Source organism: Haemaphysalis longicornis, unplaced genomic scaffold (genome assembly GCF_048455015.1).
Source record: "Haemaphysalis longicornis isolate Haplotype H1 unplaced genomic scaffold, Haemaphysalis longicornis Haplotype H1 scaffold_9, whole genome shotgun sequence".
NCBI classification, from domain to species: domain Eukaryota; kingdom Metazoa; phylum Arthropoda; class Arachnida; order Ixodida; family Ixodidae; genus Haemaphysalis; species Haemaphysalis longicornis.
In genome coordinates, this window is record NW_027526460.1 from 125,959,295 (window position 1) to 125,982,791 (window position 23,497).

At 50.6% G+C, this 23,497-nt stretch overlaps 1 protein-coding gene across 2 annotated transcripts in view; it reads left to right on the forward strand.

The window, feature by feature from the left end:
- Window positions 1-23,497, forward strand: part of LOC144152765 (uncharacterized) — a 150,052-nt gene that overhangs the window by 112,279 nt on the left and 14,276 nt on the right. For both annotated transcript variants that reach the window (XM_077684201.1, XM_077684202.1), the window contains exons 3-5: window positions 16,055-16,194; window positions 17,028-17,262; window positions 19,907-20,181. In XM_077684201.1, the coding sequence (XP_077540327.1) occupies window positions 16,055-16,194; window positions 17,028-17,262; window positions 19,907-20,181 (650 nt within the window). The remainder of the gene's footprint in view (window positions 1-16,054; window positions 16,195-17,027; window positions 17,263-19,906; window positions 20,182-23,497) is intronic.

Here is a 23,497-nt window from a genome sequence, read left to right on the forward strand (position 1 = left end):
CGAGTGCATCGAGTACTTCTTGACTAGCCAGCCAGCAGCCAGCAGAAAAGCAGCCAGCTGCGCACGTGCCAATTCGAATAACAAGCAGGCCTTCCCCTTCCACTGAGGTATGACGAGTGTAATTGTTGCTGTGCACTGGAGCCGAAACAAAAACACTCCGGGTTGACCTGGGGAGCACGAGCAGCGGAGTTACAGCCGGCTGTCGCTGAGCCTGGAGCGGTACTGCGGTATAGGATGACGGCCACGCCGCGCGGACTCGCTGTCGGAAGAAGGCCGCCCCCGGCGAGTGACGTCAGCGGTGATGAGCCCCGCGGCTTCTTAAGTTGTTTCTCACCGCTTGGCTCTCGGCCTCTGATGCGGGCGGGCCCCCGCCCGAGATGTTTCGTCGTGCCCTTCGAGGTCGGGTCGTCGTCGTCGTCGTTGCGTAACTCGCTGCTTCAGTTTCTGGGAGCCGCCGCCGCTTGCTTGGCGTTTGCGCGAGGCTGCTTCGAGGAACCGCGCGCTGCCCGCACGGAAGTGAGCTTCGCTCTGGGCTTCCCAGCGCTTGCGCAACCGCGTGATTGGAAGAGGGCGAGAAACTCGATCCCGGTGGCCGTCCCTCTGCGATGTGGAAGCAAAACAAGCGATTTTTGTGGAGTACATGTCCTTTAGATCATGTGGAAACCAGCCTTTTATACAGTTGGGCAACCGCAAGAAATTTCGACATAAATTAGCGGAAATACCATAGTTGCTCGATTCTAAGCACCCCTTTTTTTCCGCGATCGCGATGCCCAAAGTGAAGGTGGTGGTTAGTTTCCGGAAATCTAAATTACACCCCCGCCCCCCCCGTTTTTTTTTTCTTTTTTTTTTTTTTTTGCGGCCATATTTCGACGAGACGGGTGCAAGGAATCGTGTTTTATTCGGCCAACATTCAACCGAAAAACAGGCACATGCAGTGAACCCATCGCTTACGTATGATACCCAGTCACCTTCAGTAAAATTCGAGTCCGTTGTTTGTGCCACTTGTGCCGCCGCTCTCAGTATCTCCGAGCAGGTCGTGGTCTTTCTTTTCCGTTGAAGGGGCTTGTAAATTGAAAACTTCCAAAATTACTTGGCCACAACGTCAGCACGAGCCCGCTTCCACGCGTCTGAAATCCATTTTGCGGTGGTTGCTTAGAAAAAGGGTTGCTCAAATTCGCATGCAAACTTTTTTTCCCAAATTTTTTAGCTTCAAAGCACGAAAAAAAAGGGGGGGGGGGGGGGCGGGGGGTGTGCTTAGAAACGAGTAAATACGGTAATCTTAATTTGGTACTGAAATTTTTGTGAAGTCGTAGAGGTGTAGTGTCTAAATGCGACACCACCGTTCGTATGCAAACGGCTGCTTTCTGTTTCAATGCGTGGTTCAGAAAACTGCATAAACTGTATGCTTTATTATTGTTTTATCCGGGAACAACTTCTTATTAAATACCACTTTCATCCAACGTGCAGTCGTGGACAAGTGAAATTCGATCACGAAAATATAAACCAGAACACGCAAAATTGAAAAAAAAAAAGAACACTGATCGTGTAAGCGAAATCATGCCGCGCTATTGGTATGTTTGGAAAGCCAGATTTCCCAAACTTTGTTATTGTAATTAATGCGCGTGTCAATTTGACCTGCACGGGGAGAAATCGCCCTGTTTGTGTGTTCTGATTCATATTTTTGTGATCGCGTTTCATTTGTTCATGTCTGCACACTTAAAAAAGTATGTGGCCTTGCTGCGTACTGTCAGTTCGTCTTGGCGGCATTCTTACAGCCGGCAGGTCGAGAAATTCCGCTTTCAAACGTTCTAGGCACCATTAGGAAAACCGTTTCGGTTCAAAATGTTTTAAGGGATGCCCTTGTATGTGCGATAGAGCGCATATATACTGCGCAGAAATTGGTTGGCGGACCCTTTAAGCTGGGCTGTACTCCGCTTCCGGAATGACACGATCGTGCGGCACGTGTGGAGCTGAGAGCGTGCGAATTAGCACCCGCGGTTGCGCGCGCACGGTAGCGCGCAGATGGCGAGTGCAAATCTGAAGGCACGTGTCGGGTACGCCGGTGGTACCCAGGCGCGCACTTATGGCAGCCGAGGCACCAGAAGTGCGTGTGCAGGTGCTGCAGTTTGCACGTCGCGCTCCGGGTGTTAGATGCGACTGCATCTCATTCACTCGCCTTGTCCCTCCATACGGCGTTGTTGTCCGTCCACACCCCTCCCCCTACATGTACTATAAAAAAAATAATAGTTAGCGGCGCCCGGTTTCGATCCCACGACCCTGTGGGCGGAACGCGAGGTACATGGTGCTCTTCCCACTGCGCCACAAAACCGAGACAGAATGAAATGCTACGAACGCGCCTTATATCCTCGACTCATTCAAACTACGTCAAGAAGCTACTGATACAACGCAAGATGGGGCAATGATTAACACTTGCAATAAAAGAACAGAAGCTCCCACTTACAGCAACAATGATGGAGTAAAGGTCGTTGCGACAGAGAAGCCCCAAGCATACCACTTGGAGAGATTGACCAAGATTGGCCAATAAAACATGATAATAATCGTAAAACATAATAATCATGCGCGTTCCCGACACGTTTCACGCGATTGCAGAATCAATCCAACGGAAACACCAAGTGAACCCCACGATGCGTCGTATCTACACAGGGTTCCCCTCGCGGGGAGGTGGGCGCAATTTTTTAGTATTGGATTTGTGGCGAAGCCAAGCACCCTGCGCGAGGCGGCCTGGAAGATTCTCAACGGTTTCTCCAATCGCCCGAGGTCTGATAATGAAATGGTAAATGTGAGCCATATTTGAAACAGCTTGCACTAGTGCTGTAAGGCTGGAGAAACGAAAGAGCTGGGGGTCGACCTATAGTTCATCTCACAAGCTAGCAGCAGCACTGTGGAGGCTACATTGTTATCGATAGTGCGCCCACTGAGGGCGCCTAACTCGCCGTGAAGGGGGTCCTCAAAGGACACTCCCTTCTCCCCTCTCGGCAAGCGGCACCTTTGTCGCTTCCTTTGCGGTGAGTTAGGCGCCCTGAGGGGGACAACAATGTAGCCTCCGCAGTGCTGCAGCTAGCTTGTGATATGAACTAATAGCTTCTCCCCGCACTGACAGCGGATACCAAGCGAGGGGGAGCAGGAAGAGCTGGTATGTGCACGTTCCTCGTACGGCGCGCTCACAAGCGATCACAAGCGCGAGCGGCAACCTAACACTGTCACCTTCGACATTAACGGCCGCCAAGGCGTCGTAGTCGCCGACCGAGTCAAGCCCGCTTATACGTCGCCTCCCTCCGACCCACCCAGGGCTTCCCCGTCTCAACGAACCCGTCGCGGAATTCCCAAGCTCAACCGACCAAAAAGGCTTGGTGCCTGCCAGAAATGCGGGTGGGGCTGTTGGCGTCTCCTGTCGTCGTCGTCGTAATAGTCGTTCGTCTCATGTAGTCACGGTACTAAAACACCGGGAAATTCGTTAACGCCTCGCGCTGGAGCTTCGTAATGCGTACTAAAAAAAAAAAACACCGGGACACTCGTTTACGCCTCGCGCTAGAGAGCTTCGTGCTTCAAAAACACGAGACTTTTACAGCAAAGCTGTATACCTGTACCCCCCAACGGTTTCATCTCCGTTGGCAAAAACGCCAAGGCGCCAAGACTACACTTGCACACTGCATGCTTTGCCCCTCACCAGGTTTCACGTTAGTGGAGATGGCCCGGGATTTTTTTTTTTTTTTTCGTGTGGACGCCTAAGGATTTAATTTGTGACCCTGTCGATAGTGTAGGCGCAATAGCGTTATTCTGGTGCTTCGATGTAGGTAGGTGGAGAACCGCTGCTCTCGAGCACGATGTTCTTTTTCGTTAACTGAAAATCCGTTTCCCAATTGTTAATGGGGTGAGGTGAAATACTGCGAAGTGCGCGCGCAAATGCAAGCGCTGACGTATTTTACGTGCACGCTGTAGCGTGGATCATTGACGTAGCGCTATAAACTAGAACCTACGAAGGCAAGTAATTGATATCAGACGAAGTGAAACAAAGCAGGTACTGATTTCTTGCGCGCATGCAACGACGTCAAGGAGGTCACGTTTGCGAATATCCTGGTCTTTGTTTATGGAACATTACAAAGCGGCAGGCAGTTTCGCACGTACGGAGTGTAGTGGCAACGTGCCGTGGGTGGAGCCCTCGCGGTGCGTGCAGAGGAGGAGGGGGAGAGGTGCCGGTGGTGTTGAACCAGGATGCCCCCCGTGCGCTACCCGGATCTCCGGCCCTCCTCCTCCTCCGCTTCGGCCGCGATCGCCGTCCGCTCTCTTGCACCGCCGCCGGCGACCAGCGGCCATCCCTTCCTCCTCCCCCGCTGTTGCTGTCTGCCCGACGAGAGCTGCATACCGTAGTGCCGCGGCCGCCCAAATTCCGCCGCCGTGGAGGCTACAGCGAAAGGAGTGCTAGGGAAGGCATTGTGTGTGCGCGCCTGTCTGTCTGTCTGTCTCCTCTCTCCCCTCACACACACACGAGCGCGCACGCACACACGCACGCACGCACAGCACGCACACACAGCACATGCGAGTCCTCGCAGCTCTTTTTGTAGAAAATGCACAAGGCAATGTCAGTTAACCTCTTGACCTCGGGTAACACCGTTGGGAACCTCGGCTCAAGCTGCAGCTGCTGCTGCTTCTTGATGTGCGCCGACGATCCCTGGCGGAACCCTCGCGATCCGCTTCCGAGCTCGCGAGGAGGCAAGCGCGCATAGCATGCTCGCTCTGGCTGTTTGATTCAGGGCGGAGCGGGCTTAATTATAAACTTTCAAATCTAGGAGTTTCGACGTGCTGATAGGTAATCCAGATGCCAGCTTGCATCCGCTTCTCGCATACCTCTCATTTTTGTGCTGAGACTGCGGATCATGTGGGAGACTTACTCCGTGGTGAGCTTAATCCTGCCTAGTAGTTCGCTGTTGGAGCGATCCGCTTGGGAGAGCATGTCCGAGATTCTCACCTGCTGAGTTGGAACAGTCGGGTGGCCATTTACGGGTAGGGAGATGGTTGGTGGCCCAGGAGGGAATTTCGTACGTGGTGAGACAGTCAACAGCTCAGATTTTTGCGGAGCACTCGCTTGGTCACACTGCCTTAACTGTATTAACTGAAAATGTTGGCCGCTTGTTGTAGCTTGCTCTGTGTGACCCCCCCACCCCCCCCCCGACCCATGAGTGGCCCATATGATGATGTCATCCGCATATAATTTGTGGCGTATGCCAGGAGCGGAGGAAGGCCTATGTGTGCTGTATAAAGAGCAAAGGGGACAGGACAGCACCCTGGGGTGTGCCCTTGTTGCCGAGAATTACTGCATTTGACTTTTAAAGGGGCCCTAAATAGGCTTCCGAAGGTCGCCATTTCAATTGCGCAATCGCTAGAGTACCCCTTCACGACAACGTGTACCAGATATTACACCTCTGCGTAAAGCAGGGACCGCACAAACACGAAAAAAAGATTTCACTTTCTCTCCTGGCTCACCAACCATACCTTGCCGCCACACTTGCGCGCTCTGACGCAGTTCTTTCCGGCTCTGACGCGCCTCTATGACACACGAGACACTGCCCAGTGCGGCGCCGCGAACGCGAACCACAGCGACAGCGCTCACCGTGCAACCGGAATCTGGTGGGCGGAGCATGCGCGTCGAGTGCTAAAAAAAAAAGCGCGCGCAGGGCTTGGCGCAGCCAATGACTGCACGTACATCAAGGAGGGTGATGGATTGCCCTGTTTCTCTCGGCGGTCTTGCGCCGGGTCGATGACGTCGCGGCTTCCACAGTGCTTCGGAGGAGCTACTAGAGGAGGAGAGCCCCAGGCCTTATGGGTGGCCCCTTTTAATGAGCGATAACTCGGCTAATACTTAACGCATTTAAACAATTTTTGCGGCATGACGTTCCTTGGATAGTACTCCAGTGACTGCGCACGCAAAATCGTAACATTTGGCAGCCTATTTAGGGCCCCTTTAAGTCTCCCGCCTTCAAAATGGCTTTTTCGGCCGTCGAGGAACTTCCGAATGCATTTGTAGGTGCATTCGCCGCAGTCAAGGTCATTGAGCTGTTTGACTTATGGCCTTGTGGCTGACATTGCCAAACGTCCCTTTTAAAACCGGGGCCAAGATGGCTTTCGGGTTATCCTGCGAGTCTTTGAGCGTAATTCCTTCTTTCAGTTAAAGAAGGATGTCCGGCGTTGAGAGGTGAATGCGAAGTTCACACATGGTTGTCAGATTCGCTAACTAGCATCTTGCGAGCGCGTGCTTTTTGGGGATGGAAGGAGCTGTATTATAGCCTTTGTATTTTGGTAGTGACCTGCCCCGATCTCGGCAATCAGTTGCGATATACAGCCACTGTTGTGGTAACGCGGTCATGATAGGCATAATTATTCATGTCGTACGTCCTAAAATCGGCGCCCCCAAAACGAGGAAGGTGGGCGTATGTCCACCTGTCCTGGCCGTTTCTGGCCAATCCTCCGTTTGGATGTGTTTAACATATGTGCGGGGGGGGGCATGGGTCCGTGTGCAGCGGCGGGGTGTTTTTTGTTTTGTTTTTGTTTTTGTTTTTGCGCTACTGCACTGCACTGTTTGAACACTGCATTGGAGGCCTTGAAATGCTGCGTGTAAGATTTTGAATACAGCTGGTTCGTTATAAAGAGCTTTTTATTTCCGGCTATCCTTGTGAAAAACAAGCCAGGCATCACGAAAACAGGCAGCGTCGCAGAAGGCATATATATATATACAAGCTTCTCGCGCGAAAACTTCCGAGATGCCAGTTGAAGTCGCATTAACAAGGGAGCCCTTGAGTGATGTGTTCGCTTCTGGTGAAGAGAGAGATATAACTATGATGGGGCAGCATAGCAGGGAGCTTGGCTTGCTACATGCTCCGTAAGTGAACGATGAAGGGTGAAGATGAGTGAATACGCGTAGGTACACAGGAATGCGCACAAACACTAACGTCCACTGGAACAATGACACAGACAGGCGCAGGAACGCACGCATAACACACACACGCGCGCGCGGGAGTGTGTTTGAACACAACTTCCACAGGATTTGGTCCAAACCACAGTCGCCAAGAAAGGACAGACACCAAGGCTGGTGTCGCTCGTGTGGCAATAGTCCGATGACGTCGGCAATGTTCGGGCGTCCATCATTGCGAAATTATTGTGTTCTCTCTAACAGATTTAGGGCTCGCGACAGTCGCCGCTCTGAAAGCGCCTCAGCTACTACTCGCCGGTCATTCATAAGAGCAGTGTTTCGCGCATGCGCGCCAGCGTCGTTATTCACCCACCCCGCTGAGTGAACCTCTTTATAACGATGTTGTATCGGGATAGCAAATTAGTTCGTTATATCCGGTATTCGTTGTAACAGTAGATGTAAAAAAAATTGCCTCTACCCGCCGCGGTGGCTCAGTGGCTAAGGCGTTGCGCTGCTGAGCACGAAGTCGCGGGTTCGATTCCCGGCCGCGGCGGTCGTTTTTCTGATGGAGGCCAAAAGCAAAAACGCCCGTGTGTACGAGATTTCGGCGCACGATAAAGATCCCCAGGTGGTCAAAATTAATCCGGAGCCCTCCACTAGGGCGCGCCTCATCGCCCGCGTTGCGTTGGCGCGTTAAACCCCACAATCAATCAATCAAAAATTGCCTCTAACAAATTGAAAATCTGGCGTGCTCGAAAATACTTGATGCAAAATTACATTTTTAAGGCTTCAAATCTACTATAAATAAGGTAACCCCTACCCTTCTCCTTGTTGCGTTTCAACCTCAATGAACCAGAACATGAGTACGTGAAATTACAACCGAACGAAGTTCCTTGACAATCTGTCCTTTATTCGATGAAGGATGTGATCTTCTTCTGGTGACTAGCTCTGCATGAGCAGGATGAAGTTTTCCACAGTGTCCACGAACAAAAAGGCCTTTATACTTCTGCAGTTTCTGACGACGCGGGTTTTGTTCAAGTAGCTTCTCAGACTCCTGGTGAAATATATTCGTTTTATCCGATATCGCGCGTGGCTCTCATGGTTTCAGTTTCGTTATAAAATAATCAGCGTCATTGAAATAAAGCGTGACCAACCAAAGTTTGTATTTAGTTCGCTATAGCCGATAATTCGCTGTATCAGTGTTCGTTAATACGAGGTTCGGCTGTACTCTTGTTACATCGCATTTGCGCATGCCCGAAGGGAGATGTCCGACGTTCTCTCCGTGTTTGTTCAGCTACTGGCATACGTGTTGTATACGTATACCTGGCAGGATATATATCCTGCGTGTACTGCTGCCGTGCCCCTGCCTTTTTAGTATTCCGTGTAATTCGCCCCATCATCGTTTTTTTTTTTTCTTTCCGACCTCGTCTCGTGCCGCTTTCACGGAACTCCGGCAGAATTCCACGTCGCGCTCGAGTGCGGCAGCTTTTTCCTTATGTTATTTTTCACTCTGTCGCGCTGCTATTTTGTATCGCCTTTGCCCGGTTCTTCTTTGCTTTGCGTTTATTTTTCTCTCTCTCCCCTTCTTTCCCCGCTCCTATACTCTGTGCACTCGCCGGCAAACACGGAAAATCCGCGTTGGAGCTAAAATTCTTTTATCGCGTTCGTGCGTGCGTTCGCACTCGCTTAGTGCCAGATTTCTCTCCGCGCACCAGAGGCGCCGCGAAACGAATTCGGAAAGAGAAGTGTATCGAGTGCTCTTCGCGACCTGTTTGGCACCGAAATGCGGATATCGGTGGAGGAGGGCATGAACCGAATACGACAGTAGTGTTCTCTTACAGGATGGAGATTATCTAGATTTACAGCAGTTCTGTTTGGCATTGGACTTTGGAGGTATCCACTTGTTGCCAGCGGGGCTGGGTAGTGCGAGGAAATGTACCGCGCAGGAGTCGTGCCCGCGGTTCTCTCTCGGTAGTGGCTAAAGTGTTGCGCTGCTGAGCACGAGGTCGCCGGTTCGATTCCCGGCCGCGGCGACCGCTTTTCTGATGTAGGCGGAAAGCAAAAACGCCCGTGTGTACGATTTCGGCGCACGTTAAAGATTCCCGGGTGGGCAAAATTAATGCGGCGCGCCTCATCGCCTGCGTTGCGTCGGTGCGTTAAACTCTACAAACAGAACAAGAATCTGTCTCGTTATGGTGGGTTCGGAAACCGTCCTCAATTAAACGGCCGGTTGTATTGGGCGGTCATCGCAAACCAGCGCCAGTGGCTTGCGAATGCGAGTTCACTTGACGCTTGACCGCAGAGTCAGCAACAATATTACCATGGTTCTACTAGGGTCTGCAATCGAAGAGTACCAGTTGTTTCAACATGCGTGAGGAGCCTAATATTACCCTATCGGAGTGCAATGCCTGGAAGTGCCCTGAGCTGGCAACAAGCCACTGCCGTCTTTTTCATTTTCCATCTTCATCGAAACCGTATGCGAAATGCTTCAGTCAACTGTACGTAGAAGCGAGCACTAAAGCGGAGCTCCGTAGTCTGCAGCGCATGGGAGAACAAAGTCATTCGTTCATTCATTCACTCCTGGTGAATGGGATGGCTAATTCTGGCAGGCGAAGGTCACGCGCGATCGATGCCTTCGTGTCCGCCCTGACGTTCCCTGTTGTACCACAGTGGGCTTGGACGCACTGAAGCTGTGTGCGACGGTGCGCCTCTAAAGCGTGTAGCTACGAGCTGATATTTCAGGTCAAGGTGCCGAATACTAGGATGGCGGCCGAGATTCCTTGAGGAGTATTCCGCACTGCAGGCGGGCCGTGATTGTTCGAGGATGAATGCGAAAGCAGCACGCAGAGCGGCAGGTTCACCGATGAAGGTGGTGCATGTGGGAGTCCACATCTCTGTTGCAGATGAAGAGGCTGGCACAGACCCGTCGGTGCACAGATGAGTGGGAATTCTGTGTGTTTGTTTGTCGTCAGCTGTGCGGCGAAGTGGTCGGGGGCAAGGTCATCCCGTCTTCATGCAATGCCGGTCACTATACAAGCGTAATTCGTAGAGTTCGGATAGGATAAAAAACGAATCGAAAGGCAGCGAGGTTAAGCAGGTGCAGATGCCTGTTTTAATACCCTGTACTAGGAAAGTTGGCTTCGGAGTCCGGAGCATTCTAGGCAGGTGTTAGCTTCCCAATGAGCATTCTAGGCAGGTGTTAGCTTCCCAATGGTGTCCATTGGCGGATGCACTACTTTAATGAAATGACGCCCGGGTGGAGGCGAAAGTGAAATAGACATTGGCGAGACCCAGAGGAAATTTTCAGATTGTGTACACGCTGTCTGAGGCCGTATAAAAGGGAGTAAAAAAAAAAAAAAAAAAAGAGCGCTTCTCTTCTTCGAATTTTGTGTGATTTGAGTTTAAAATGTATTCGGTTCAGCTTCGAAAGTAATGGGAAAAAACTTGGTGAATACCTTATGTTTTTTCTCTCGAAATTCGTTTCCCACGTGCCAACCACACCGTTCCGCAAGCGCTAAGGCTGGCTCGGCGCGGAAAAAATGTCGTCGTCATTCGCAAAAACAGTAATGGGTAAAAACAGTAACCGACGAAATTTCCGGTTTCGTTCTAGACCGATGGAGCTGCTGACGTTATTTTCACCGTGCGAGGACAATCGCTGTTACTAGTGGCTTGGATTCGTGTAAGTAGCTCCATTCGGAGAGAAGAGTGGTGCGTTCAGCCACTGCCTTCCTGCAGAAAAGACAGCCGTCGCGCATGTATAGTTCATCGAAGCGCGCGGCGCACGGCCGCCCTACAAGTTGGCAAATGCTTCACATAACCGCCGGCGCCTTCGGCGGAGCTAGGCGCACTTCGGCGGCACGAGCGTAAAGATTGAACATTCCGCGCACAGCACGCCGAAAACGTCGGTCCCGTATCCCAGAATGCACCGCGCCAGCCCCCCCTGACGGGTGGAAGGGGGGGGGGGGAATGGGGGTGGAGGGGAGCGCGCGCCCGCTCGCTTGCCCACGGCCGGTGGTGGCAACACGCATTTATTTTATGTACAAGGAATACAAAGACGCCATGTTACACGGCCGGGCTAGAGCGGAGGCTCCACCGTTTCGTGAATTCCACGACAGTCGGCGCACTGATCGCAAAATTTTCTGCGCATGCGCTAGCCGGAGGTTGTGCTGGCTACCGTCCATTTTCTTCCTCCACGCTACCCTCTCGCTACACATAGCCACGCTGCACGGGCCGACTTGAGTGTACAGGCGTAGAAATTCACGCTGGCGCAGTCTGCCTTCTTGGGGGCCTTCTTGCAAGGACAGTTCCTCCTTTAATGAGGCTGGGTGGGTAAAACTGAAAGGAAACACAAATGTACAATCCTACTCGCTTCGTTGTGGCCTACGTTTCGTTATAACGGACTTCGTTATAACCGCATCCGCGGAGGTATGCCGACCTGACAGGCGAGCGCAGAGCAAGTGAGCTATCGCTCTGTTTGTACTCCCACAGTGAAGGAGTGGCAGGTTTTTCGGGCGATGCGGACGTTACGAACGGCTGGGAAGTTTATTCGCATTTTATTTGTTTTTCCTTTATTAAAATGCGCAATAAACGCAATTTTGACGGCCTCAGCCGTCAATGCACGAGGGGCTGCCGTTTTGACGAGCGTGTGTTCGTAAGACCGATACCAAAGCTTGCAACGCTCAACGTAATTCGAATGTTTCGGTGTTGGGATGCACGGTGGGGCTACGCGGAGGTACCCGGAATTCCCGACGAATTATGCCGACAAAGTTCGAATGCAGTTTCGAGGCGAAGCAACAACTGTAAGCGTGCGTGAATTACAGTATCACGTTGGCTTGATGTCTTACAAACGCTTCTCTCTTTAAACGGCGGAGCTGTTAAACCCGGCCGTAACTTGTCCAACGCGAACGGAAAACCTCCAGTTGGAAAAAAAAAAAAAAAATTAAAGCCGTTCCATTCAATGTGAAAGCTGTCGGCAGTGCAGAGCAGCGATTCGCCATAATGGGCTGTTGCGCCGTTATCCGCTCACTGCTGCCACCCAATGCAATTCAAATTTCCCGCCTCCGCAGTGCTCGCGCGCCGCCTGCCTGAAACTGTGCCAGCGGGAGTTCTGTTCTTTTTGTACCTGCTTTTCCTCCCTGGCAGTGCATGCACTGTCACTTTTTTTCGCTTACTATCGTAACAACCGACCGAACGAGCGTTCCTAACTAAATGAACGCGGGCGCTGCCGGCTAATTACGTATATTTTGCCTCAAATGTACCTGCAGTTTTCTTTGCTCTAAACAACGGGGAGATGCATGACAAGCGCCAGCGTTTCACGAGTTTCGAACGCTTATGACTATATAAACCGCTTGGCTTTCGAAGCCTCTGGGTTACGCCGCGACGACGGAACGCCGCGTGGCTCTACTTGGGTCCAGCAAGCTAGCTTCGACGACAAGGCGAACCCCTAAAGTGCTCTGCACTTAAAAAATGGCTGACGATTACTATACTGCCTACTGCGAATTCGTTGCGTTGGCTTTGAACGGCCGTATCTCCGACGAAGGGGATGGGCCGCCAGCTGTGCTGTTTCTCCAGCCTTGCACAACTATACTCGGTGACAACTTAAGAACGGCACCGGAAGTTGCCGCTGTGCCTTATCACCGTAGCCGGATGTTTCTCCGCGCGGCGCAAGTAGGGCGTTACTGGGAATATTTTGAACATGGCGTGAGCCGTTCCCGTGATTTTTTTTTTACTTAATATGCTTATAAACGACTCCAGTGACGACAAACAAACTGCGTGAGGCAAGGCAGACGATATCACGCATTCATAGCAAACCCCTTTCAAAACGCGCGCGCACTGACGTCACGGGTCCGGCGCTTTGGCGGAGTGATACACTACATGAGGTGGTGCCGTTCTTGAGTTTTAACCGAGTATAGTGCAAGCTGCGCCAACTTTTTTCTGGTAGCCATAATTTTTTAAAGTTTTACGCCAGTGGGTACAACGCGTATACTAAAACCTCACAAAGCACAGGTACTATAATATGTACTGGATCCCTCTATAAAAGAATCGTCTGATCCCCACCCGCTCCCTTTTACCCGTCACTCTTTCGGCTGCAGATTTTAATTGGTGTTGAGAATAACATGACAGCTTGGCAGAGCTTTGCGTCTTTCCAAGAAATTCTCACTGAGCGTCGTGAGCGTGATTTGAAGGGGACGTGTCGTGGAGGAAACAAAACCCGCGAGGAAGACCTTCTGAGATACCGACTTCCAACTTGAGTATTCTTTAGGGGTGAAGCCTTTTAGTGGCTCGGGCTGTCGGCGTCTCATGTCGTCTTAGTATCATGTAGTCACAGTACTAAAACACCGGGACTCTCGTTTTCCAAAGCCTCGCTCAAGAACGTTTCATCTCCGTGGGAAAAACGCGTGCTAAAAGAACAAACACATTGGGACAGTCGTCTTCCAACGCCTCGCGGTAGAACGCCTCGTGCTTCAAAGAGGTTTCATCTCCGTTGGCAATACACTGCATGCTTCGCCCCTCCTCAGTATTCACGGTAGTGAAGATGGCGCGGGATTTTTTTTTAGCAACCAACGAAACTTGTGTGCGGGCGTTGAAATGTCAACCTGCGAATCCGAGCGGCCTTCTCGGAGAACACTGGCCCTTCGCGTGCGCCAAACGGCGTCTGCCACCGACCTCCGGCTCTCGCATACCGTAGGGTTTGTCGCTCCATGATCGGGCGAGCATCGGAGTAGGGCCTCGCGCGCATCGAGGCTGGGAGGAGGAAGAGGGAGGGAGAGGAGGGAGACGCAAGCGCGGAAGTGCGGCGTGGGTCGACTTCACCGTGAGCGTGGGTGTTGTGTGGGGAAGCTCGATTGCGGTGACCCGCGGGGCAGATGCGGACACGGCGAAGGCGAGCGACAGCTGTGCTGGGGCGCGGCTTATCGCAGGCCATCTACGCTCAAGTGGCGTCGCAGGCGAGGCCCACTCGAGTGTTCTTATTGGGCGAGATGCCTGGCTCGCCCACACGCTGTGATAGGGGCCCCGTGCGTTTAGGGGAGGGCGAGCGTAATTCAACCGCGGTTTAAGGAAGCTCGGTCGCATTTTCTCGTGGACGGTCAGTCGTGCTTGCTAAGTCTTAGTTCGTTACCTTGTCTACGTCCAGGACACAATGACTGACCCCCCCCCCCCCCCCCCCCCCCCCCCCACTCCCAAGTAACAGTACGTTGCTAACATAGGAAGCTTCAAGTCCAACAAAAATAAAAAGAAAATGATGTTTGCATTTCTTGGTGGCAACCAAGTTAAATTTCCAGCTTATTGCTTGTCTGAATTATTTTGTTTTGTCATGGGTAACTTTTTATCTCGTGAATTAGGCTGTGGGTGGCGTTCAGGGTGGCGTTCAGGACTTCATTTTGGCGGGCTGTTCTGACGAGCGGTCGAAATCCATGCTTTGATTTACCTCAAATCTGCCAGTTTCGAAAATGATGCTCTGGCTGGCTGGTCAGAGACCAAAGCGAGCAAGTGGTGTCTTTATTTAATGATTGGCAACAAGCTCTACTAGAAGTCATGTAAAACTGACATTTGCACCAAAGAGACCCATTCAGAAGAAGACTGATTGTTTTCTTTGATTTGTAGTCAGATTTCTCCACAAATTCTAGAGAATTCCGCAATTCGGGATTATTACCCCTGGTTGGCCGTATAGACCCGCTCATGTCGTCAGCCTGTTTTTCGGAGCTTAGCTTTGTAAAACTTCCACATGCAATAATTTTTTTTTCGTTAATGCTAGCCGGATTGACCTGTTTCTATTGTGAATGGGCATGCAACATTGAGATAGTGTCATTATATGCGGTCTTTAACTGGCTTTGTGTGTGTTTCCTCGCACCATGTGCCACGATCTTGTGCCATGTTGTTAACCATATGGGCTGGGCTGCGAGATAGTCTTTACTAAGGCTGTGCTATAAGGTTGTCCTCCATGACACAGGAAGAGACTAGCCTACGCTCAGTGAAACAGCCAAGGCTTTTTTGCCTTGTAGTGTTTACTTGCATTAGAGAAATGAGTACTATTTTTCTGCCGGAAAGCCGCTAGAGATATGGCATCTTCAAAGAAAACTACCGGAAAAATGTTCTCTTCTCTGCGTTGCCTGCCGTAGTAACATGACGAAAATGGGCCAGGAGGCTGGTGCCTAGAGTCAGCTTCTTGCTTACGTTGCTACACTTCTTTTTCAAAGTTTTTGTAATCTTTCACTTCAAGTTCAGCACTTGTTTGCAAACTCTTGGTAGTGCTTGTCTTGCAGCATTAAAGTGTTTTCAAGTAAGCCCACCTATGTTACCCAACATTGCTTCGAACTTCAGCCCTGTTTCCATTGTGGCACGGCTTAAGAAATTACTTTGGGAATCTTCTTTTCCATACTTGTCATCATTTTGGATTGTAAAGTTCAGGTCTCGTTATTTCTTTTGCAGTATTTTTTTCTTCAATTCACACTTGTGACAATGCGTATGTTGATTGCTGGTGAGCGTTAAACAGCGAAACAGAGGGGTTGCACTTTCTGCTCTGGCATTCCCAGTGTTTCACTTGAATTTTCACACAGCTGAGGCATGGCTAGAAGGTGTAGCAAAATTGGAGAGAGAGAAAGAGTACAATTAGGGGGTGGAGCAGCTGTGTTGCTGGTGTTCATAGTTTTCTGCTTTATATTTTTGAGCACGCGTGTGTGCCCCTTAAACCTGCAGTAATTGTTTCTATTATTTAGAACGTGCGCACCGTTTGCCACGTCAAAGTACGCAAAAAAATCTCTTGCTGCACTTAAATCTGCTCATGTGCTTTGAATGCAGCGCCATTATAGTGCGTTAGAGGTCCACGAGGGGAACACGCTCATGTTATGTTTTATTTCTACTCTTGACACTCTTTTTAAAGTATCTCAAAAGCTGTGTGCTATGTGGTGTTGGCATATAGTAGCGGTCAAGTCACCTGCCTGATACCGCTCGTCCCTGCGTTCTACATGTGAAAAACTGGATTTTCCCAGCCATCCAGTGTGGACAACGCTGGGTTCGCTCATGCTTTCATGTTAAAATTGTATGCATGCTTTCTTTATCGCGTTATGTGAAACGTCCTACTATGTATCGCAACCGCTTACGGAGGAACCTACCCCTGTTTTCCTGCAGCCACGGCAACAAGGAGGTGTTCTCGTGCCGGGGCATCCAGCTGGCCGTGGAGTGGTTCCGGGCCCGGGGCCACACGGACATCTCTGTCTTTGTGCCCAGCTGGCGCAAGGAGGCCTCGCGCGCTGAGACGCCCATCAAGGGTGGGTTGACTTACTTCACTTCTCACTAAAGCTCGCTGGTAGCGCGACTCAATGCAGAGTTCAACGATAGCCATGAATCTATATTTGCCGTATGCTGCGTGGAGCTCCATGTGGCCATGTAGGAGCACGCACCGGTTCCTTAATGCGTCCATTGGTTGAAGGGAGTTGTGAGCACTGTGCATGCTTGCGGCAAGTCGGGGGCATGAGCGGTGAAAAAGAGCGATTTTGCAAATTGAACACCTCTACGTACCACTGCACTGTCTTGATGGGTATGCTCAGTGACTTTTCCACGTCACTTTCACTCAAAAGGCAGGGACAGAGAGCCAGCCTTAAGCAGCCACTTTGTCTTAGGTATCGCATAGGCATTCTGATCCTCAAGAGCTCTTCGCTTGTGATATTCCCTGTCATTAGTGATTATTTTTTGTTAGTTTGTAATGCTCTTTTCCCGTTTCCCAGTTTTAAATGCATTGTGGTGTGTCCCATGGGAATTCTCTTTAGTACAGTAATTAGTGCAGCATGGAACATGTGTATGAATCAGAAAAGGAAACTGTTGGTGGAGAGACAGAGAGAGGGGGGGAGCAGAACTCAAGGCTGGCCTATGGTAAATCCTCTGAGCGGCTACCCTGGGCAGGAAACGGGGAAGGGGACAAAAGGACAGAGATCAAGAATGGTGACGGGGAAAAGAAAGGGCCTATGTATATACGTGCCCAATGTTATTAATTAGAATTGGGAAATGAAAAAGCTAGGGCACAGAGCGGAGTCTTGGGGGAAGGGAAGGTGGCACAGAGGCTGCATTCAACCCTGTCCTCCTCCTTGTGATGCGTCACATGCAGACCAGGAGATCCTGCTGCAGCTGGAGAAGGAGCGGCTGCTGTTCTTCACGCCATCGCGCAACGTGGGCGGCAAGCGCATGGTGTGCTACGAGGACCGCTACATCCTCAAGGTGGCCGCCCAGACAGACGGCGTGGTTGTCTCAAACGACAACTACCGCGACCTCGTCGCTGAGAGCCTGGACTTCAAGCGAGTCGTTGAGGAGCGCCTGCTTATGTACACCTTTGTCAACGACCGGTGCGTGTGTGGGGCTTCAGTTTTTTTACTTATTCACATACGTACTTCGCTTTCTAGGCATTGTAGTAGGGAAGGCCAAAAATCGACATTGCATACAAGTTTGCATATTCATGAAGAGGTGGGAAAAACAGAAATCTAAAGAAAGCGTACAAGGTATTTCATAGCCATCCATTTCAGCCATCACTACAATATTAGATACATGTAGTGTACATTTTATTTTGGTTGTGCGTCACTGTCAGACCAGCCCATGACCACTGTCATTGCGGCCAGTGCTGCATGAATGTAGCAGGGCTTGGTGGGTCCCCACCGACGTGTCATGTGGTCAGGGCAGTGAGTTGTTGCCAAAATGAAGAAGATACTGCCATAGACACTGGTCCTTAATAGTCTTTCAGAGGTTTCCAAGATTAAATTGTGAGAGAGCATCCCGGGCTTAAAGGAGCACTGACACCAATTTTCGACGTTAATATTATTGCACAGTTCGCTTCCTTCACTCAACAGAATACCCTGGCTGAAATATGAGCTGCCTGCGACGCGAAGAACATACCGTATTTACCCGATTCTAACGCGCCCCCGATTCTAACGCGCACCCTATTGTACTGGCAAAAAAAACCGAAAAAACTCGCACCTCCGATTGTAATGCGCACGTTACTTTGTGACCCAGACAAACGAATGCGAGAGAAACGGGCGATTTATTTCCAGAAGTAATCTCACTCATCTCAGTCCTCGTCACTCTCCGCTGACCACATGTCGTCCTCGGTGCCTTCAAGCGCGTTCGCGATGCCACACTTCTGAACGAACGCTCAACCATGGTCGATGGGATCGTGGCCCACGCCTCGCACGCCCGTCACGAGAGCTTCTCCAGAGGTGCACGCTTCAGTCGACCGCTCGTTTTGAACGCGTGGGAGCCGCTGCTGCCATTGCTGTCATCAAGCGCGCAAGTGAAACGATTTGACGATTTGTGTGAACGCCGATAGAAAAGCCTAGACGTCTAGGCTTGCTGCGTCAGGAAAATCGTTGCTAAAAGCTTTGGCACCATCTTGAGATGGCGATGGTGATGGGGGAGACGAAATTTTCGCTGTTTCGGCAGTTTCGGTTTTGTATCCGATTCTAACGCGCATGCAATTTTTCGGCCTATTTTTTCGGAAAAAAAGTGCGCGTTAGAATCGGGTAAATACGGTAGTTCAATTGGATCTCGTTTATCGCGCCGACGGAGCAGCGCACGGAACGGCACTCAGCAAATGGACATCAGCGTGACATCACCCCAGGAGAGGAAAAAGAAGTGACACAACAGCGCTCGTCAAAAACTCGTCACGTCACTTTACGCGCGCAGCCCCACGAGCGGCGAGCGGGTGCAACACCCTCTCAAGCGGGCGCCAGTGACGTCCGCACAAAGCGGTGAGGTCAGGCAGGGAGTCTGTCATATGCGCCGTTCGAGATGAAAGCGCGGGAATTTGAAACAAACGATTTTCAGGCCGTTCAATGTAATTAACTATCGCGCGCTGAAGTATTTGAAGTTCTGTTTCAGGTTGGCCAGACCATTAAGCATCGATAAAAGCAATAAAAGTGTAACATAATATTTTCGTGCCAGTGCTCCTTTAAGGTGCAGGAGGTTTTTCAAGCCAGTCCTGGTTGCCTGTACAAAAGTTGTTGATTGAAAGATTTATTTACACGCATGTATTAAAGCAGCCAAGATGGCTGTAAAGATACGAAAATTCCAGACTTCCTGGTTTCAAGATAAGGAGCAACTGGGATACATTTGATTGTGAACGTAGGCCACAAAAATTCTGCTGCAGCTCTACATATGGGCAGCCTCACATCACATTTTATAGATGACAGCCCTGAGGCTCAAATTTGGCAAGTGGGCTATCATCTTAGTTGATTGGTTAATGCATTGTTTTAAAAAAGCACGTAGTACGGGCCCGGTTGGGAAACTGTGCTGCCTATGATCCGCCTATCACAATGTTTAGAAAATCAAACTCGCAGTTGGCTGCCATTGTCCTTCACTTGTGGTCCAGATTATGGGATCTCAGCGGAACTTAGACTAGCTGTGCTAGAGCAAAAACTGTTAAGCCATACTGGCCACGTAGTGGAAACCAGATTCATGCCCAGGTTTGAGTACTCATATATGCTAGACGAACTCCAGGCTTTGGTGACAAAGATGTAACTTTGTTGCCAGCTGTGCAGGCAATTTACCAAACAGAGAGCTGTTGCTCATGGTGAAGGCAGAGACCTTTGCTTGTTCGCCAAGTTGAGGGGGGGCTCAGGCTTATTATTGCGGCCGTGGGGTCAAGGTTCTCCCAACTACCAACACTGACTGAATCTCTGACCAAAGTCCCTGCTGAAATAGTGTTCGTGTCTGAGCACCGCTCGGTGGAGAGGGTTTTTGTCTGAGCGAGGGTGCCAATGGGAGATCAGTGAATGTCCATACATAGGTGTCCTTATTTGCAGTTCACATGGTATCGCAGGGACGGCGCACCACGTGTAGATAGTCAAAGAATTAGCACGCACGTGGCCATTCCACTGCCCAAGATGGCCAGCCCCACAAACTGGGCTAGGCCTAACGAGGGCACAAACAAGTTCTGGGAGCCTTTCTCCGCTTAAAACGGAGTTGCTTGACCTGTGCCCTCCCCTCGTCCCCGTGCAGGTTCATGCCCCCCGACGACCCCCTGGGGCGGCACGGCCCCTCGCTGGAGGCCTTCCTGCGCAAGAGCGGGCCCCCCGCGGCCCCCTTCGAGGGGCCCCCCAGCTGCCCCTACGGCAAGAAGTGCACCTACGGCAACAAGTGCAAGTACTACCACCCCGAGCGGGGGAACCTGCCCCAGAAGTCCGTCACGGAGCGGCTCGCTGAGCAGGCCCGGCTGCAGCTGCAGGAGGTCAAGGCGCGCAGCATCAAGAGCAGCCGGGACTCCTCGCCCGGCGGTGAGTCTCCTCCCCCAGTCCCCTCGCTCATCTCACGGGAGAGAGAGAAGACGGAGAGGGGGCGCACCGCTTGTGCTGTTTTGTTGGATGTCGCAGTTAAATTGTAAAGACAAAGAGCACGAAGGACACAGCAGCACATGAAGGGCAACGAGACGGAGCAATAGTCAGCAGTCCTCCCAATGTCCTTCCCGTCATCCTTCCTTTGCTATTGTGTGACAAGGAAAGGACGACGAGACAATCGCTCCATTCTGTCGCTGTACTTCCTTTGTCTTGTTTGCTGCACCATGACAAAAAAAGGGTGACTGGAATGACAAGGGAAGGACTACTCACCATTGCTCCGTCCTGTCACCATTCCTTTGCCGTTGTGTTCTTCGCGCTCTAATTTTTTGCAGAAGCAACCAACTTGCCGAACGTTGTGTTTTATGACAGTTAGGTTTGCCTGTGGGCTAGTGTAGTGTACAGTCATGGACGAATGAAAGCGAACACGAAAATATGAACCAGAACACGCGAAATAATGGCAAACTATTGGCATATTTGGAAAGCTGCCTTTCCCGACTTTGTTACCGTAATTAAGCCACGCGTATGGAACTTGTATGGAAAGAAATTGCGCTACAGCCAGAACTTGATTTAGCAAAGTTGAGGGATGTCTCAAATTACTTAATTAAATTGAGAACTTCAGTAAATTAAGTTAAGCATTTCTTGGTCACTTAATTTGGTACATTCGATTACAGTTAAACCTCGATGTAATGAAGTTCAATGTAACAAAACCCTCGATGTTACGAACCACGGAATTTTTCGTAACTTCGAGCGTATGCGCACAATGTATTTTCACCCTCTGTGTAACAAAGTCCGTTTGCCGGAATTTCAGTGTAACGAAGTTTCATGGAGAACTAGGCATGAAATTTAAATTGTAGAGGCATATTTTGGGAGATGCAAGCACCGAAACGGGGTCTTAAAAAAACGCAAATGGAAACACGGGCCGCCCAATGCCGCGGATGCAGTGAGCCACGAAGTCTGTGAGCAAGCCCCTTGCCTACAAACTGCGTGGCGTGCATACACGGATGGTACACTGTTTCCGTTTCTGTCGGAGCTTAATCGTCTACACAGGCATCAGTGTGAACCGCATGGGCGTTTTCTCCCGATAAAAACGCGCCCCACAAGCCACAGACGGTCTGACGCAGCCGCGGAGACCACCCACGCGATGTGGGTAGCTCGGGCGACCACTTCTAACCGCTCGCTGAAAAGCAACTTGAGGGGCAAACGAGAGGGGCACGCGAGAAAAAAAAGCGGATAGCGTGGGCAAAATTTTCACAGTAAAATGTCATACGCGCTGCTTACGAAAGCGCCCATCAAATATCCTCCAGTCTGCGGTGGTAAGCCTAATCGCCTCTGGTGGGGCCGCCGCCGCCGCTGCCACCACCTTGCCCTTCGTTTGAGTTCGCTTATGCTTGTTGGGTTTCATTGTTCCAGCAAGCATTTGTGAATATGAGCCTTGTGCGCGCGTTTGTTTTCTCACCCGTGTCCACGACTGCGCACCGGCGGCAGCTTCTCCCTCAGTCAGAAAGTGACCAGGAAGGGGAGGTGCGCACCCTATGGCGGGAGCTGCGAAGCGCTCGCGGATGCCGGCTGGCTAGACGATTGGGCTTACCGCCGCGGAGGATATTTGATGGGCGCTTTCGTAAGCAGCATGTATAACGTTTTACGGTGAAAATTTCACCCACGTTACCTGCTTTTTTCTCACATGCCCCTCTCGTTTGCCCCTTGAGTTGCGTTTCAGCGAACGGTTAGAAGCGGTTGCTGGAGCTACCCACATTGCGCGGGGGGTCTCCGCGGCTGCGTCAGCACGCCTGTGGCTTGCGGGGCGCGTTTTTGCGGGAAGAAAACGCTCCATGCAGTTCATGCTGATGCCCGCATAGACGATTAAGCTCCGATAGAAACAGAAACAGTGCGCCGGCCGTGTATGCGTGCCACGTTTTCTTTTTCAGGAAATGCTTCACGGGATGAACGCTTCATTATAACCGCAAATTTCATTGTAGCGAAATTTAAATGTAACGAAGTAGATTACCATTTCGTTACATCATCATCAGCAACATCATCATCATCATCCTATCTACGCCTACTGCAGGGCAAAGGCCTCTCCCATTATTCTCCAATTACATCGGTCCTGTGCCAACTGTGACCAATTTATCCCCGCAAACTTCTTGATCTCATCTGCCCATCTAACTTTCTGCCGCCCCCTGCAGCGCTTGCCTTCTCTAGGGATCCACTCTGTTACCCTTAATGACCAGCGGTTATCTTTAAAGCGGTTATGTAATGCCTTCGCATTACATGCCCTGCCCACGTCCATTTCTTCTTCTTAATTTCTACTAATATGTCTTTAACACCAGTTTGCTCCCTGACCCACTCCGCTCTCTTCTTGTCCCTTAATGTTACACCTATCATTTTCCGCTCCATTGCCCGCTGAGTAGTTCTCAATTTAAGTTGAACCCTCTTAGTGAGCCTCCAAGTTTCTGCCCCGTAGGTGAGTACCGGTAAGATGCAGCTGTCATACACTTTCTTCTTCAGCGCCAATGGTAGGCTGCTATTCATTATCTGAGAATGTCTGCCATATGCACCCCACCCCATTCTGATCCTTCTAATTATCTCTGCCTCATGGTTGGGATCTGGGGTCACAACTTGGCCTAAGTAGATATATTCGCTTACCACTTCCACTGCCTCGCCACCTATCTCAAACCGCTGTGCTGTCCCGAGGTTATTGATCATTACTTTAGTTTTCTGCATATTAATTTTCAGGCCCACGGTTCTACTCTGTTCGCCCAGTGCAGAAAGCATGCTTTGCAATTCGTCCCTCGAGTTACTTAGCAAGGCAACGTCATCAGCAAATCTGAGGTTACTGAGGTATTCTCCATTAACCCTTACTCCCACCTGTTCCCAATCCAACGTTCTGAATACTTCTTGTTAACATGCTGTCAATAACATTGAAGAGATTGTGTCTCCTTGTCTGGCACCCTTCCTTATAGGTATTTTACTGCTCTCCCTATGGAGGATGATGGTAGCTGTAGACCCATTGTAGATATCCTCTAGTATTCTTACATAATGCTCATCTACCCCCTGGTTCCGTAATGCCTGAATGACTGGTAGGGTTTCGACTGAGTCAAATGCTTTCTCACAATCTATGAAGGCTATATATAGGGGTTCAGTATACTCAGCGCTTCATTACATTGAGGTTTAACTGTATATACTGTAGCGGCATCCAGTGAGCTTAGGCGGTGCTGTACTTGTGAACCGTAAATGCTCCGAAAATAAAATTGAGGTC